General features: G+C 33.3%; 2 protein-coding genes across 2 annotated transcripts; both read right to left on the bottom strand.

Moving 5' to 3' along the window:
• Nucleotides 1-772: 772 nt before the first annotated feature.
• On the bottom strand, nt 773-6006 carry LOC114748943 (PXMP2/4 family protein 4-like). The gene is made up of 4 exons (XM_028937407.1): nt 5986-6006; nt 1227-1441; nt 963-1098; nt 773-835 (listed from the first exon to the last, which is right to left on the bottom strand). The coding sequence occupies exons 1-4, from the start codon at nt 6004-6006 to the stop codon at nt 773-775; spliced, it is 435 nt and encodes a 144-aa protein (XP_028793240.1).
• A 3996-nt stretch (nt 6007-10002) lies between these two features.
• Nucleotides 10003-12258, bottom strand: LOC114748961 (laccase-15-like). The gene is made up of 6 exons (XM_028937430.1): nt 12163-12258; nt 11874-12025; nt 11539-11783; nt 11307-11435; nt 10231-11193; nt 10003-10133 (listed from the first exon to the last, which is right to left on the bottom strand). Exons 1-6 carry the CDS (start codon nt 12256-12258, stop codon nt 10003-10005), a joined length of 1716 nt encoding a protein of 571 aa, XP_028793263.1.
• Between the last annotated feature and the right edge of the window lie 5258 nt (nt 12259-17516).

Genomic DNA, 17516 nt, shown 5'->3' with positions numbered 1-17516 from the left:
AAAATCAATTGGATTTGATTTGACCATCATGATGTCTATAATTCTCATTCAAAGTTCACTTGTTTTGATGCGAAGAAACTTTGATCCACAAACACCACCTTCGATTGTTTCAGGACAAAGCTGAACAATGTTCACACGTACAAGAGTAATTTTGAGCCTAGTAAGAAGTAAGAACAAACCCTTTCAAATCATTTACGGCAGAAAACAAACATATAGATCGATGTCACGTATCAGATCAAACATATAGATCAACCGATTGGACTGTGCAACTCAACCCAATCAACCTTCCCCTTTTAGCCTTTGACTCAATTTGGTTAAATTTGGCCAGAAAATAACATGGAAGGCATGCTAGATGAACATCCCTACTATTTACTTAAGAACATCATCAGAAAATAAAGCTACAACTTTAGAAGAGAATGTGCTTTAGGATATTAGAGATCATGAGTCGTCTCAATTGAAAAGACTGATAAAGTGATCGTGTGTTGAATTTAGACAATGGAGATCAAAATTGTTTTAGTCTAAATTGCAGTTTTCCTTCTTTATTTTGCGTTTCTTTTTTTGGCCCCCAATTTTGTTCTCTTTGAAACCCAAACGAACATGTCACTAGAGGAGAACCCAAGAAATTAAAAACTTTTGAGCGCTCTCATCAAAACTGAATCTTTCAAAATCAATAATTGACCACTACATGGACCTGTTGCCATTGAGAGGAAATGCTGCACAAAGGAAAACATGAAAATCCTAGCCCTGACCAAACTGGCACTTCATCCGTTCATCAGTTTGCCATGTATGTTAAATAAATAGTCCACACACAGGCGCAGGATCTGTTCATCAATGGCTGCACCATTCGCAAAACGAAGATAAAGCTGAGCAGCTAGAAGAGTTCATTCATTAACATCAAATTGAAAGTCGAAACAGAACAAAAATTATGAACAGAGAGGAGCGTTAGTTTATAATATACAAACCTGTAACTGAACTTGAACGAATTTGAATGTCACAAAATCACAGACAGGCCAAAACACAGCACTGCCCAGAAGTGTGGGAAGCAGATCACGCTTCAACTTAGCAACTATTTCAGAACCACTTTCACCTGAAATTGGCACAAAATTATACATCAGAATTACAACAGTGTTATGCCACAAAATGAGGAGGAAAAATTGCATCAGCTGACTTGAAATAAGCATTAATGAGACATCAATTTAGTGTGTTACATGTAGCACAGAGCATGCCCGTTATATGACCCAAATCTGATGATAGGACCAAGTACAGCCTGCCCCATGAAAATTTTCTTCAAGGTTGATGGCACATCTGTCTTTGGGAAAACCTTGGACAAGAATTTAAACCACATATGTTGTGATGGCCCCATGATGAATAACGCATATGTTCCCATGCTCAATGTCCTTTTCAAGTCATAGGAAGCAGACTCCGATGGCATGGTAATTGTCTAGCATGTATAAATCACTAAGTTAGCTAAGGCACAAATACTAAGATAAAACTGGGAAGGATAAGACAAGCAGTGAAAGAATGTTCTCTAACTGGACAACATAATCATGTATAAGGTTCATTGTCAGGAATTTGTTAGAAATAGACAACTGCTTCTTTGTTTGAATAAATATATAAATGAGATAAGGAGGACATTTTACTAAAGAATTTTTAAAGGCATTTCACATGAAGCATACATTGACTTTCCACTTTTTAATGTCAAAATAAACTAGGAGCTTGTTAATGGCAATTAATTCCATTAATTTAAACACGAATTGAACCTTTTAAATATGGATGAGTTAAGACTTAGCCAACCCAATAGGACAATTAGGCTGATTGGCACCCAAATTTGAATACTGAAAACAAAGTGGTGCTAATCAAATTTGGGCAGATAATATTAACACAAAGTAAATTGTACTCAAATGTCATTCCATGAAGTCAAAATTCCAGCAGCATTACCCCCCCCCCCCAAGTCATTTTATTGTCATAATTTTTTACATTAGTTTTATGGTAAAATTTGTAATATATGAGCTCTTAAATATCGCACCATAGCTTATAGCAAGTACGTAAGATAGAATAATTTTTATTGAAATTTTAGACACACTGATAAAGGCTAAATGCGTGGTTAAGGGTCAATCGAAATCAAAGACTTTGATGTGTGTAGCATGTATCAGAACATGCCGTCACTAACCACTGATGAATTTTTTTCTTAACAAAACTGATTAGTAATAAAATTTCATCTATAATTTGTTTTTTATTCATAATGAAATGGTTTCGTACGAATAATTTTTATTTAGAATTTCATTGTTTCAATGTACAGTGAATATTTTTTCCCCTTAAGTATGTACATTGACTTGTTGAGATGAATAAGTAAAAGAATACAACGAGACAAAATAATAAGAAATAAGAAAAGATATTCATTGTTCATATAGTTGGCGTTTTTTATATGTTACAAATTTTTTAAATAATTGATTAGGTCCTTTTTATAAGCTACACTTTAGAAATGTTTGAATATTTGATTTTTTTTTAATTTTTGCCCCAGTTAATAATATGTCTTTCTCTTTGTCTCTTTTTCTTAGTCATTCTTGCTCATCACTTTTTCTACTCATTCTCTCTCACTCAACCTCTTCATAAATATTTTGAAAAATAAATTGTATTTTTATGTATTTTTTTTCATCTTTAACCAATTTTAACTAGCATTTTTACTTACATAATTTGATTATTTGTATCTTAAAGAAAAAGCCCAGGAAATGCATCAGAGAGTGAAAATGAACGCAAATATTAGAAATCTAAAGATCTAGGTTTATTTGAAAATTTGTCAAATTAAAAGGATTTCTTGACTATGTGTCATAACATAATTACTCAATTCCTTATACATTATTGGCGTTCATTAACACTCAACATAAGGAAAGGAAAATTAGATACATAGTACAAATTTAGATTGTAACACCTCACTTTTAAATACTAATAGGATCATTTTTAACGCCTGTGAATCACTAACACCAGGTTTCCATCCTGGGAAAAGACAGGGAATTTTTTTTTTCCTTTAACATTGGAATCCGTTGATCAAGTGTTTCAAACCTTCAGATAACAGATTAGTGATCCAATATCAACCCTGCTTTCAACTCAATCTATTATCACCTAAAATAATTTCATACTATACAATCTTATAATATTATATTAAAAATAAAGCAACGCTCTTGGTTGACAGCATATACGTACACCTGGCAATGCTCACCTCCTTCTTCTAAAGGATACAAAATGATATTTCCATAAAGCAAGTAAAGTTACTTGCCCGAATATTTTACTATACAATTTACAGAATTATAACAGGTATCTCTGCTCTTCAATCAGCCCATCTTCTTCTTAAATAACCTCCTTGTCCTTCTAGCTACTAGCCTTCACTGTTCATCATAAATTGGGGGGTGAGATTCCGAAGAATCCCCGTAGTAGTAATTTCCATCAAACAAATGTGCAGATCACATAAAACATGCAAAACAAGCCATATGGAACAAAACCTTGCAAGCTAATGCAATTAAGCATTTATGCGCTATGACAGATAGACAAGCTGAATAAATAATGCGCAAATAATAGGCAATCACTGCCGCGCATATAATTGGCAATCACTGCCCCATGTCTGTTAGACAAGCTGAATAAATAATGCACAAATAATAGGCAATCACTGCCCCATGTCTATCAGCTGCACATGATCACGGCTAAAAATCCATGCAAGGAATTAAGGATTACATGTTCTCATGCTTTTTGAATAGCAATATGGCACAAACAGACATGCAGCAATCATACACAAGTGTAAGGGAGGAAAGAACTACTACCTGAACCTTCTGCTTCAAAATCAAACCTTACTTGTTTCCTTTCTCTTAGCTTCTTCGGTGGGCTTTTGCAGATATCAAAACCTATTATTTTAGTAAGGGTAGGTTAATGCTTGATCCAACATAATTTATAAATTAAATAACTCTCTTTAAATCCCAATCTCTTTCAATCTCTACCCTCACTTAATAGTTGGTCATCCTGGACAATTTTTCTTATTTAAACTATTCTCTTTGCAACGCTTCCTTCCTTATCTCAAGCCATAGTATTACTTTACTTAGTAACTAGCCATCTCGATTAAGCAATATTATTTTTATATATTACATTAACTCATAACTTATTTTAGTTTGGAAAAATACTCATTCATCATTCATAACTACTTGACCATTAATAATCTCTTTAACTCCGTACAACCTTTCAATTAAATCTAGATTAATTTTCCAGATTGAAGGACAACACTTGAAACTTAATCAATAACTTTCTAAGCCATTATCTCACTCTATATATACAAGCTTAGCACCCAAAATCGGACAAGACCCAAAGTATAGTAAATTCGAAGCTCATCTTTTCCAACCCCATCACTATTAATCTATCAACTTCGAATCCTCAAACATACTTTTAATCTTTCACATTAATTCAACCTATCCTTCTTGTAAGTGAAGTTTCAAAATAGCTTTCAGATTTACTTCCATATAAAAACTTCCAGACTTTCAATTCCATTAATACTCAACCTTCCACATGCATATATATTCAATCCTTACTTCTTACATTCAAGGTTAAGCTTGTTCAATTTTTTCTCAATTCTTAGCCAAGACACATACCCAAAATATATGTACGTATATATGCAACGTACGTCTTGATTTTCCTTAAGCAAATTCCTAGCTTAACTTTATTTAACTTGACAGCACACGTGTATACATATTTAAGAGAGCTCACAAATCCTCTTAATCCTTTCAACAACAATAACTTGATTCTATAAACTTTCTTTAGTCAATTATAATTCCTCTTCACCATTTGCAAACCTTAAGAACATTAGGATATCTAAAACCAATCTTTAATCTTCTAGCTATCAAGCATTAGCTAAGTCTCTATTAATCATCTCTATCTTCATTTGATAGTTCTCTAACTTCTTCCTTAGTTTATAATTTCACTCTTGATTCTTTACTTTTATATTCCTCGGCCAAACACTTTAAACGTTCATTGGCATTATATTCCAATTAAATAATCACTCTTTAATAACTTCTAAGAATCTCAATTGACTTAAATCCAATATCCCTCTAACACAGCAACTTTTACATTAAACCACACTCTCATTTGCACAAGGACCCTTCCCCAGTAACTCTAAAATCATTTTACATCTATACTAATGTCGAAGTCAATAGTGAAATGTTTTTACTTCAAATCTGGAAATTTTTCAAGATTTCAGACACATACCCAAGACTAACCTTTGACAATACTTAATCACTTCAGAACACTTAATACTTCAATCTTAAATCAATTCTTAAGCTTCCAATTCGGACAATAGCAGCAGGATGTGAGTGTGTATATGGTCTTGCTCCTTCTAGCTACATTAACCTCACACACAAATATGAATACACACACACAAACACATGTAATCCCTGCTTCGAAACTCAACCAAAGAGTTCAAATCCCAACATCATACTTCTTCCTTCCAGTTAAGAGTTTCGAACGGCAGCATCCTTGACTAAAATTTCCAGATTTATACAGCATATATATGTACATATTATCAATCTGTCGTTTACCCCTAAACCCGACAACATTATAGCAGCAAAGATTCAACACTAACAATCAACCATATACCACTAACATTCTTCCAGCAATACGGTTAACTAGGATAGATGAGTGAGCCTTACTTAAACCCATATATATATGTACCCATATGTACACTTCATTCTCCAGAATTCAAAGGACCCGAGGCCATCAACAAGCTTTAGTTTCAAAAGAAGAAAATCATTATATAACAGAACCAAACCACATACGGTAGCATCTCCCCACATATATGGATTTCCTTAAATCCTCACCCCTGTTTTCGGCGAACAAAACAGAGCAAAGCAACGCATGCAACTTCAGGATCCAACGACAACAGCAAGAAGGAAGACATGCAAGCTTAAAAACTAACTTCATACACTTCGGTCTTGCCATAGCATATAAACTCACCGAACCTCCTATCCTTTCCATCACTTTCTCTCACTACCCTTCTGTCTCTCTCTCCTCAAACACGCCATAACCACGGAGTAAACCCAGAAAATAAGAGTGGAAGAATGATTAGGAAGCTCACCTTGACAGTTTAACCGGTTTGCATGCAAGTGTAACTCCTCAGATCACCACCTCCGGCACTACTACTTCTCCGTTCTCTCTCTCTCGGTCTGTCTCTATTTCTCTCATTCTCTCCCTCTACGTTGCAGAACAGGATGAAATAAAAGATGCCACGGTGATCAGTTATGTAATGAAGAAGTGAATCAGGTGGCTAATGGAGAAGGCAGCACGTGTATTACATTGTTGCTGAGTCATTTTGCCCTCCTAAATAATTATTCCTCCAATCTTATTCCTTCTCCTATTTTTCTGAAGTATAAGATATATCCAGAAATTAAACCAAAATATCATAAATGGATTTTTCTTATCCATTAGCTTCTTTGACCCATAAAATAATTTTTCTAAGAATTTCAGGTCAAAAGTCCATTCCTGACTATTTTTCTGAAATTTTCCAAGAAAATAGCTCTTAATTTCAGAAATTAATCCTTAACCCATTTTAAGGATTTTATGCCTCAAATAACTTCTTTACCATCTCAAATGATCATCCTAAAATTTTCAGATTAAACATAAATCTCTAAGTATTTTTCCATAATTTTCAGAGAAAATAAACCATTTTTCTCTTAAAATTATCTATTAAAATTATTTCAGCCATTTTTGGGAAATACCTTTTCCAAAATGTCTCTAAACCCTAAAAATCATTATTCCATAATTTTCCCCCTTTATTTGGCAAATAAATAATTTTAATAAATTTTTCTCTTTTCTACTCATCTTAAATCATAAAATTCGGGGTGTTACATAGATACATTGTATAAATAAAAATTTTAATTAGGTACTCTTCCCTAATTAACAATTATCCTCAATCGGCGAAAAAATCTATAGAAAAATCAAGAGAACTGTTCTTTTTAGTCTTTTTTTTTTTATAATGCAATCTTTTGTCTTATCGTTTAACCTATAGTGTTTATTTTGAACTTGATGGCTAAGATCTACCATAACTATTTACCCACTACTCTTATCATTTGGTTTAAACCTCCTTCAATCCTCTCTAACCCTAGCCGCCTCATCTCTTCCTTCTCTCTTAACCTTAAAAACTACTCTCTCGGATCTCTCTCTCTATCACACGTTGCGCACACTCACAATTGCTGTAGGGTTTTATTTACGTGTCATTCACGAGATGTTTTAAAGAGACGAGAGTACTGAATCAATTGTCTATATATGTTGCAATCGAGTCTCCTTTTCTCTCTCTCCTTTCATGAGATCAATTTTTCCATTGCTTTTGTTTGTGCCTTGTGGCTTTGTTGAGGGTTTTTTGCGTGTGCGGATGGTGACGTTGGTGGAGGATCCATCATCTTATAGACTAATTAATGGTGAATCGTTCAGATCTAGAATTATCACGAAGGTACTTTTGAATCAAAATCATCAACTATTTCAATTTTATCTAGATTTGGGATGAAATGCTTTGTGGTCAGCGAACTGGAAGGTAGTGGTTAAGTCTTTATGGTGATGATGGTTCGGATCTTGAAGCTTTCTTGTTCATATTGTGGCGGTGTCATTTCGACATTTTTCTTAATTTTTTTTGGGTGCCCTATTTGGATTTTGGCGTCCATTTTTTGTGTGTTTTTTATAGTTAGGCATAGTTTTTGTTTATTTTGGATCTAAATCTTTGTATTTGTTTTGTGTTTTCTATTGTAGTATATTTGGTTTTGTTTAACAAAAATCAATTTATTGTGTTGGCATTTGCTTTCTTTTGTGTAGTTAATCATCATGTCAGAGAAAGCTTATGGCAATGTGAAGATGAAGGGGATAGAAGTATCATCGAGTCTTATAGCATGTTGATTTTTGCCTATCAGATCAACGATATACCAAAGGTATATTAATAAATTAATGAGTGTTTAGACTGATATATGCTTTAGCAAGAAACTTAGGCATTTGCCCCTGTTTGGTTCTCTAATGAAAGCACCAACAAGTGGATTTTTTTTGTTTTTACATCTGAATACTGTAACTATTTCTTTTCTTCAGCTTTGGTTCTCTTTCGGTTAGTTCATTTGTAAATTGAATATGATTATTTCATTGGCCATGACATCAAATGAAAGTAGTCATTATTGTAACAGTGATTGATTCCAAATAATGGTAAAAACTGTTGATTTATCGTAAATATTTTGAATGGAAAGCTTAATTCGTAGATGTCTAGAGGAATTTTGTCAAGCTGCTATCCCATTTCAGTAATCACCTCAACATAATTGGTACCCAATTTATACATTTTCTGAAATAAATATTTTAAGAGTTTTCGAGGAGTTAAGCTAATTTACAAGAAACAGGTTAGCTGGAAGTTTTGTACAGCAGTGAAACTATGAAATCTCTGAATTGAATTTACTTTTTTACAGCAAAAGAGTTCTTCTAGTGAGCGATTCACCTTTACAAAGCAGTGATGGAGCTGGAATCTTATAATGGAGACTACACTTTGAGGTTCCCTAATCAGAAGATCTCTGACTAGAAGAACAGATGACAATGTGTGGGAGAAAAGATGACTAATAGAGATATATACACTTGGAGAAGTTTTTGGAGAGCTGGGGATAACAATGGAGCAAGTATGAATCAGGAATAGGATGTTTGCCAATCAAATCAAGGATATACCGAAAGTACATATACTGATAAGTATACTTTTTAATTGTACATTCATTTTGATATATTTTTTACTTGCATTGTAACACAAACCCATACATTTCTTAAATAGTTTGTAATTCAATTTGAAATGCAAACTAAATTTTATATTAAGGAGCAGAGGTAGTATAATACTTTTGAAATAATGTTGGTGTGGTTTGCAGATAAATCACCAGCGATATTTAACACTCATCATACAATTTATTCTGCATGTCCAACTTTGGACTTTACATCCTTTCAATAAATTCATCACATGTTAGACCAAATGAAAAATTCTTCATTTGTTAATTGATTATAGCTATTTAAGATTATGTTCGTACGAAGGCCATGAGATTAGATCGAAGGACAATGCGGCTACTTATTGCGGCAGTACTGATTTATTAACCAAAAATTAAAGAATGGTTAAAATAAATGATTTAGTTTTATTTTGAATTGAAAAATTAATGGGCATCTCTCCGAAATTCTAAAGCTACTCTACTACTTCAATAATCCTGATAGTATGTTTGGTATGAGGAAAATGGAGGGGAGGAAAATTTTTAATAAGTTTAATTTGAAAAAAATAAAAACTATTAAGGTTATAAAATTTTAATAAAGAAAATGTATGAGATAAAGGGTTAAGAAAAATTAATTAAAAATGTTAATATCGTTTCTTCAATATTTTAAATCGAACTTATTAAAAAAAAAATTTAAAGGCACCTATAGGAGTAAATTGTGTTACTCCTCCAAAGGCATACATATTTGTCCATGAAGGTGATAATGGAGCAACCCCATGAGAGTAATGGTGGGAAAATTAATATTTTTTTTGAAGTTTGAATTAACTTTTACTTTTTTTCCTGTGTTACAGCGTTAGTTTTTTGGGTGAATTACGAGCTAAATATAGTCTCTATCTCATCAACTGTTAGTTTTTCTTTCTTGAAACAATTCTGAAATCCATCAACTAAAAAACGACTAGCAGTTGTTTAAACAGAATAACTGACAGAGGAAAATTTGCAGAATGGTTAAAAAGAAAACATTAATTTATTGACCTTCATTCCATTGACAAATTCAACATAACAATATCGAACAATGACTTTATTTCAAAGCAACTTGCAAAGAGAACAATAAAACTCTAACAAATTTCATATTGATACATTTCTGCCGTCAAACTACCCTTAATCTCAAGGAACAAATTAAATTAATAAATGAATAACGAATAAAAGGAAAATACAAGAATTAATATGTTAGACAAATTTCTTCCTTGGACTTTGTCCACTAAAATTAAAATCAACACTTGGGCATGTCGGTAGGTGGTGGTAGCATCTGTTGGTCAGGATTGTTACCATTCTTCACAATGAAAGTCATAGCCATTCCCCATGTCACGTGACGCTCCAAATGACAATGCATGAACCAAACGCCTACATATATCCAAGCCAAATATGTATAACATATATTAATCTTTAAGATTTGAAATGTTATGTTGCTCGTGGGCGGGAGTAAATGTAAAATATATACCTGGATTGTCAGCAGTGAATCTTATGGCGACCCAACCATTTTTGGGTATGGTCACAGTGTTTTGATAGGGAGGATCAACAAGGTTGTAATTCAAAGGATCCCTTTGCTCGTCAAAGTTTCCGAATCCCCAGCCTACGACATAGAAACTATATCCATGCAAGTGAATAGGATGTTCTGTTCCAGTAAGCACATTAGTTCCCTGAAGAACAAGCTCCACCGTGGATCCGTACTCAAGCACCTTCACCTCTGTGCCCACTGATGGAGTCAACAAGAACTGAGGCAAATCGTTTCCTGTAAAATCAAAGTTCAATGGCGGAAAATCTGGGAACTTGTCCCCATAGACACCACCAACGTTGTTATGGTAAGCCTGCAAGATGTTAGCCCCAGGAGGCAATTGGAAGCTGATATTGTTCATACTGGCAGCAAGACGATCGCCATTAATTGGACCAGCACATGCTGAACCATTCTTACACGGTAAGGTGTTCACAGACACTGTGTAGAAAAGCTTGGTGCTTATTTCTAATGGCACATCAATGGGGTGGTTCTTGTCTGCTAAGCTTTTGAATTGGCTCAGTTGCTCGGTGGTTGCGATGGTGTCGTTTGAGTCTGGAAGCAAAGGCATGGAAGGGACTGTTGAAGTTGGCATGTTGTGTCTGCTTCGTTTGTATTGAAGGATGGCAGTGGTGTTTGAAGGGCTAAAAAGGACATTAGGAGAACTGGAATATGCTTTGGCAGCCATGTAATAGCGACCTATTGGTTGGTTTGCTTCTAATAGAACATCCATAGTCTGACCAGGTGAGATTGTGATGTAATCTACTTTCACAGGCTTTATGTAGCTTCCATCTGTCCCCACCACTGTCAGTTTATGATTGGCAATTCCAAAGAAGAGAACTTGTTCCAGTGCTGCATTGATCACTCGAAGCAGATAGGTCTTGCCATGTCGAACACTCAGCTTGAAAGTTTCTGCCATAATTATATTACTAACATTAATTTTTATTCATAAGAGAATCAGCATATGGATAGTTGTTCAAAAAAGCACAATTTTGGTATATAAATATATGTGTATGTATAATTACCAGAATTGGAGCATGGATAAGAATCACCAGGTTGGCCATTAATGGTGAAAGCATCAGACACCGCGGGGTCCCCTCCGCTTGCACGAAAGTCATTGTAAACCTGAACGATGTCTTGTTTCCACCATTCTCCTGCATTTATACAATTTACAAGTTTATAGTTAAGTTATGGTCTTTGAAAGTGTATATTAAAAACTGGAGTTCTCAAAAAATATATGATCACGAGATTCGATACCTAATATAATGGGAACTTCAGCGTGTGGCTTTGGAAATGGGTAGTTAGTTCCAGGCTTGGGATTGATGACAATAGCACCGTGAACTGTGGCCCGGGAGTAGTCACTGTGAGCATGCCACCACAGAGTGCCTTCCTCCTCAGAAAATATGACCTTTTGGCTAAACTTGTGACCTGGTTTTAATGGACACTGAGTGATAAATTCAGGACCATCCGACCATGGATATCTTGGCTGGTTCACTCCATGCCTGCAAATCAATAATTTTCAATAGTTAAGCTTACGAGTTTAGTAATGTCCTGGAGAGATAATGCAGAAAGCCAGGGTTTGGTTTGTTTACCAGTGGATGGTGATACTCTCGTTGGCTCGGTTATAGACATCAACAATGATGGTTTCACCCTTGGTCACGTCCAACGTTGGTCCTGGAAACTGCCCATTCACTGTCAATATGTTTTTGGTGCTGCAAAGCCTTGTGTACGAAGTGTCTTTGACCTGCACACATTAAACACAAGCGTCAAGATGCAATTAACGTCACTGCTATTTTGTATTTAATCTCATCTCAGAGAGTCATTACTTGGAAATATTGATGCTAAACTGAATTATTATCTATTATCTTCATGAGAACGTACCTCGAAGGTATAGTGTCTTACTGCATAGGAACCTAGGACGTTATTGAGGAACAAAAATCCTAATATCTGCAAGATCAATATTACTGAGATTTTCATGACAGCGTCTCTGAACCAAGAAATGCCCGAAGAAAGAGTTGATCTCCACAGATTACTAAAGTTTCTGTTTGTTTCTTCAAGAAAGGCTTGCCCTCTCTCTCTCGATTAATATTGCTGCGCCTCTTTGGTAGTTGGGAAAAAGCTCTGATATATATTGTTTTTGTGTGATTGATGATGTTTGAAATGAACATGCAGGTATATATATATACAGTGTTGTGAGAGGCTTTGACATGAACATAATTACGCGTAAGAATACTTTTCCATTTGTGTGGCTTGTGCTTTTCAGCTTAAATTTGTCCAAGTCTCTCTATCGCCAGGTCTTTCTCAAAATATTCTTTCTGATATAAACGAGCTACTTGGTCATCACAAAACGAGGTGTAGTAGTTTGTTGTCTTAGCTTAGTTTGGTGTGGAAATTGCAATACACTCACGGATAACGAAACAAAGTTGAATAAGTACATATGCGTAGTTTGGAAGTTTCTTTGGATAAGAACAAGTTCATGCATGGTTTTGCAATAAAATATTGAAAGGTCAACTCTTCATTATTTCTCAGTGTCTTTAATAAATGATGAAAATCCAAAACCCACAAATTTAGAAAGTCAAAGCCTAAATATATACACGAAAGCTACCATTGGGTCAAATAAGTAATTTTCAAAAAACACCAGTTTATTGATTTCATTGACCCACGTTGGTTCAACGTTGGCTACCAAGATTCCTTTCAATCATTCACAAAGTTAAATATCCCCCCCGCTTACTATTAACTACTCCCATGCATCATCATCATCATGGAAATTCTGACGTACCTATCCTATGTATGAGACTGAGAAAGAAAGGTTTTTTGTCTTATTTATAAATTTCCATTAAATTCTTAGTATATATACTATTTTATCATTTATTTATTATAGTATAGATAGTTATTTTTTAAAAATATATGTTAAATAGTAATAAAGTGGAAAATTTGTTATATTTTAAATAACAATTAATACAGTTTAAAGTTTTTCTTAATCTGTATGAAATATATTAGAAGTGTTCTATAGATAGAACCAAAAAAGTATTCCATGATAGAATATGTTTTTTTTATAACAATAATAGAATGTGTTTGTCCCCTAAGTTTATAACTTTTTTTCCTAATCTCCCTCTATTAATTGCACATTTGGGTTGACCAAAAAAAAAGTTACACTTATGGGGGGATGTTTTCCTTTAGGAAAGTGATTTCAAATGCAGATGATTCCAAAGAAATAATCTAGAAGACCAACATAAATTTATTACAAATAAAATAACTTAACTAATACAGCCTGGAGGCTCATGAGTCTTGGCTCAATAGCAAGTTATATATACATCTTCTTGCTTCAAATGGCATTTTTAATTTCGAATCTTCGTATGGGAACATGTTCATGATTTCAAATATGAAAAGGTGGTCAGTTCTTTTGAATGTTTTCATCATTTAATGGGCCGGTGGGAAGACAGCTATGAAACATAAAATAGTTCTTTTTTTAAAAAACACTCATCTCCGGGTTTAGCGTTGGCAGCTAAGTAACTAATTTTTATACAATTTCTTGGTCGGACGTTGGCTGGCGCGGCTGGCGCATTCAGATGTAGGCTGCGACCAGTATGTCATAAATTGAGCCCCACACGTTTTTTAAAGTAAAGGATATGTTTAATTCTTTAACTATATATAAGATTTTAATTTAATCACTTAACTTTAAAAGAACCCTAAAATTATTAACAAAAATGATGATGTGGAGATTTTAAATGTTAATAAAAACATTCTCAAATACTAATAAGTTTAATTTTTAAACAATCATGATTGTTATAAAAAATCATCATTTAATATTCGGGGAAAAAAAAACTACTGCTTTCATTTTTTTTATTTTAAAATAACACATTATTTCTTTTGTCCATAAAAAATACTACCTCTAGTCCTTAATATGTAAAAGATATATAATTAATTTAGGAATATTAAAAAAATATTAAATTTGGTTATTTGTAATAAATATATGTTGGTTTTTTGAATTATCCTATTTAATCATTTGTTTTAAAATGACCCCTTATTCGAAAAATCCCTTATAATTAATAAGGATATTTTAGAAAAAATTTATAAATTTGTGAGAGAAAATTTATTTAAGTAAACCAAATTTGATCTAAACCTTCAAATACTAAAACCTATGGCGAGCAACGTGTTGTTTGATATAACAGCTCTAACTTTTGTCAAAGAGAATATTTTGATAAGGACGTAGGCGCACAAATTTGAAAGATCATGCTCATGATGAATTAAAATCCCCCAAAACAGTAGCAACACAAGATTGAATATTCTATTTTCTTACGCGTAATCATGCTGACGTCAAAAGCCTCTCATCAAAACTACCCACACTCCTTTCATTTTCATTTTGAAAATGTCCTTGTCTAAAACTAAAATGTTCCTTTTCTATTCTGAAGCTAACAGTTGTGTTAATTTTTAATTTATTATTGGCTTCACTAAAAAATTATGAATTGATTTTTTTTATGAACATATTAATATAAGTTGTCTTCAGGCCACTTATGTAAGTGTGTCACCATTCGAGGCTTATGAATAGCTTGATTCTTGTAATAAATTTTATATTGGTAAAAATTAATCACCAATTCCCTATAATTTTACCTCATTTTTAATTAATTTCTTATAGTTTTCCATTTTAACTGGGTTCTCATAGTTTTCTTATTCTAAGCATTGGCCCAGAGCGCCAGACTCATAATTTGTTAATTTGTAAGAGGAAAGATATCAATGCGGCTCTCACATATGCATGAAACTCCAATAATTTTGCCACCCAGATCTTAAAAAAAATCGAAATCAACCAAATTACATATGATATATAGATACAAGGAGACCATTATGAGTATAATAATTTATTTTTATGCTGATAATAAATAAATTTTATTTCATCGTTTTATTTTTAAAAAGCCTATATTTTTACTTTATATATTGTGCCGACTGACACGTCACCATCTACGCAGGTCCTAATTAACAAATTGTGAGCATACATATGAATAGATACAACTGAAGAGACGGTAAGGACACAGGTTATTCAATCAAAAATTATTTAAACCTTATTAAAAATTAAGTGAAATTAAGGCAAAAATAATAGGTGACAGGCGACGCATGCCTTTGGTAATCAATATATAGATAATACACTTGATTAAAGCTATGAAGATCAACTATTACCTCTTGTCTTTAATACAAGAATTAGTTGACTAATTTAAGCAGATTAAGAAAATTAGTTAAGTTAGTTATTTGTAATAAATAGGTGTTGTCTTTTCTAAAATACCGTTGCTAATTATATGTATTAGCTAGAATTATTATTTGATGAAATATTTAACATGTACAACTACTACAAAGATTATTTTGAAAAAAATAGATAAATATGAGAGGCAAAGTGAATTAAGGTCTTACATTTAAAATCAAATTAAATATTAAATTAGCTCTTATATTAATGACAGAAATAGTATTATGCATGTTAATTATTATATTTAACTAGCGAACCTCTATTCTAACTTAATTGGATGTTCAAATTTTGGGACATAAGTTGATGAATGATTGAAAAGAATCTTAGTTAGATGCCATCTTTGAAGGATGAACAATTATGAATGTTAATAATAAATTGTTTTTTAATTAGTCGACTGTATCACAATAATATTCAAATCGTTTCTGGTGAATTTATTTAGCCATTCTTTGACTTGTTATGTCCGTGGGGTTTTGGATTTTCATCATTTATTACTTATATTTGTTAGCCCACAAATGAAGAAACATTCAAGAATTGACCACCTTTGCATATTTGAAAAACCACGAACTTGTTCTTAAGTAAAGAAGCTTCCACATATGTCGCAATTCCACTTTAAGTTAATTAAGCTAGAATCTATATAACAAACTATTTGATACCACAGCAAGTTTTTTTTTTTTAATTTTAATGAAACTAATAATCTGGCAGTGTTTTTGAAATTAGTTGACCGTATATTATTATTCAAATGGCTTCAGTGTATTTATTGCGTTGTATTGTTTAGCCTTTGACCTTTTATATTAGAGGGTTTGGGATTTTTCATCACTTATCATATTTTGTGTATGTATTCTTAGAAGCTGATTCTTCTCTGTTATACGTCTGGTGCTTGTAAAAAAAAAAAAAAAAAAATTAGCTGGCTTTTTCCATCAAGCTACAAATGAGGAAACATTCAAAGAATTGACCAGGATTTTATAATCGAAAACAAAGCACAAACTTGTTCCTTTATATCAAAACGGCTCTCTCTCTCTCTCTCTCTCTCTCTCTATTATATATATATATATTATAAACTGGACAGGCCGGGAAATGATTGGATTTTATTAAAGAAGTTCAAATCAAAGAAATTGACCTTTCAATATTTTATTGGAAACCATATGCATGAACTTGTTCTTGCAGAAAGAAACTTCCAAACTGCGTATACTTGTTCAACTTTGTTTCGTCATCCATAATTATTTTGCATGAACACTGAGTAAAAGGAAAGACCTGGTGATAGAGAGACTTGGACAAATTAAAGCCCAAAAGCACAAGCCACACAAACTGAAAAGTATTCTTACGCGTAATCATGTGCATGTCATAGCCTCTCCCAACACTATATATATACCTGCATGTTCACTTCAAACATCATCAATCACACGGAAACAATATATATCAAAGCTTTTTCTCAATTACCAAACAAGCGCAGCAATATCAGTTAGCAGAGAGAGGGCAAGCCTTTCTTGAAGAAACAAACAGCAACTTTACTAATCCGAGGAGTTCAACTCTTTCTTCAGCCTTTCTTTGGTTCAGAGACATTGTCATGAAAATATCAGTAATATTGGTCTTACAGATATTAGGAGTTTTGTTGCTCAACAACCTCCTAGGTTCCTGTGCAGTAAGACATTGTACTTTTGAGGTACGTTCTCATATGAAGATGATGATTCAGTTTAACTATACATCCACGTAATTACTCTCTGAGATGAGATTATATATCAAAAATATACCTGGTAACTTGCATCTTGACGCTTGTGTTTAATGTGTGCAGGTCAAAGACACTCCATACACAAGACTTTGCAGCACCAAAAGCATATTGACAGTGAATGGGCAGTTTCCAGGACCAACGTTGTACGTGACCAAAGGTGAAACCATCATTGTTGATGTCTATAACCGAGCCAACGAGAGCATCACTATCCACTGGTACGTTTATCAAATTCAAACGAACCAAATTCAAACGTTCATTTTCTGCATCTCTAAGAGA

The sequence above is a fragment of the Neltuma alba genome, unplaced genomic scaffold, assembly GCF_004799145.2.
Source record: "Neltuma alba isolate B1F8T4 unplaced genomic scaffold, ASM479914v2 tig00000942_pilon, whole genome shotgun sequence".
Classification (NCBI taxonomy): domain Eukaryota; kingdom Viridiplantae; phylum Streptophyta; class Magnoliopsida; order Fabales; family Fabaceae; genus Neltuma; species Neltuma alba.
This window is presented reverse-complemented; position numbering and strand designations above follow the sequence as displayed.

Bases quoted from the DNA above. Each gene is read 5' to 3' on its own strand.
- LOC114748943 (XM_028937407.1), bottom strand. From the start codon at position 6,006: ATGGAAAGGATAGGAGGTTCG. The intron at 1,099-1,226 runs GCATGCTCTGTG...GTATAATTTTGT, and splicing joins AGATTTGGGTCATATAACGG to GCCAATTTCAGGTGAAAGTG. The intron at 836-962 runs GTTTGTATATTA...CGAATGGTGCAG, and splicing joins TCGTTCAAGTTCAGTTACAG to CCATTGATGAACAGATCCTG.
- LOC114748961 (XM_028937430.1), bottom strand. From the start codon at position 12,258: ATGAAAATCTCAGTAATATTGATCTTGCAGATATTAGGATTTTTGTTC. The intron at 12,026-12,162 runs GTACGTTCTCAT...TAATGTGTGCAG, and splicing joins TAAGACACTATACCTTCGAG to GTCAAAGACACTTCGTACAC. The intron at 11,784-11,873 runs GTAAACAAACCA...ATTGATTTGCAG, and splicing joins GAGAGTATCACCATCCACTG to GCATGGAGTGAACCAGCCAA.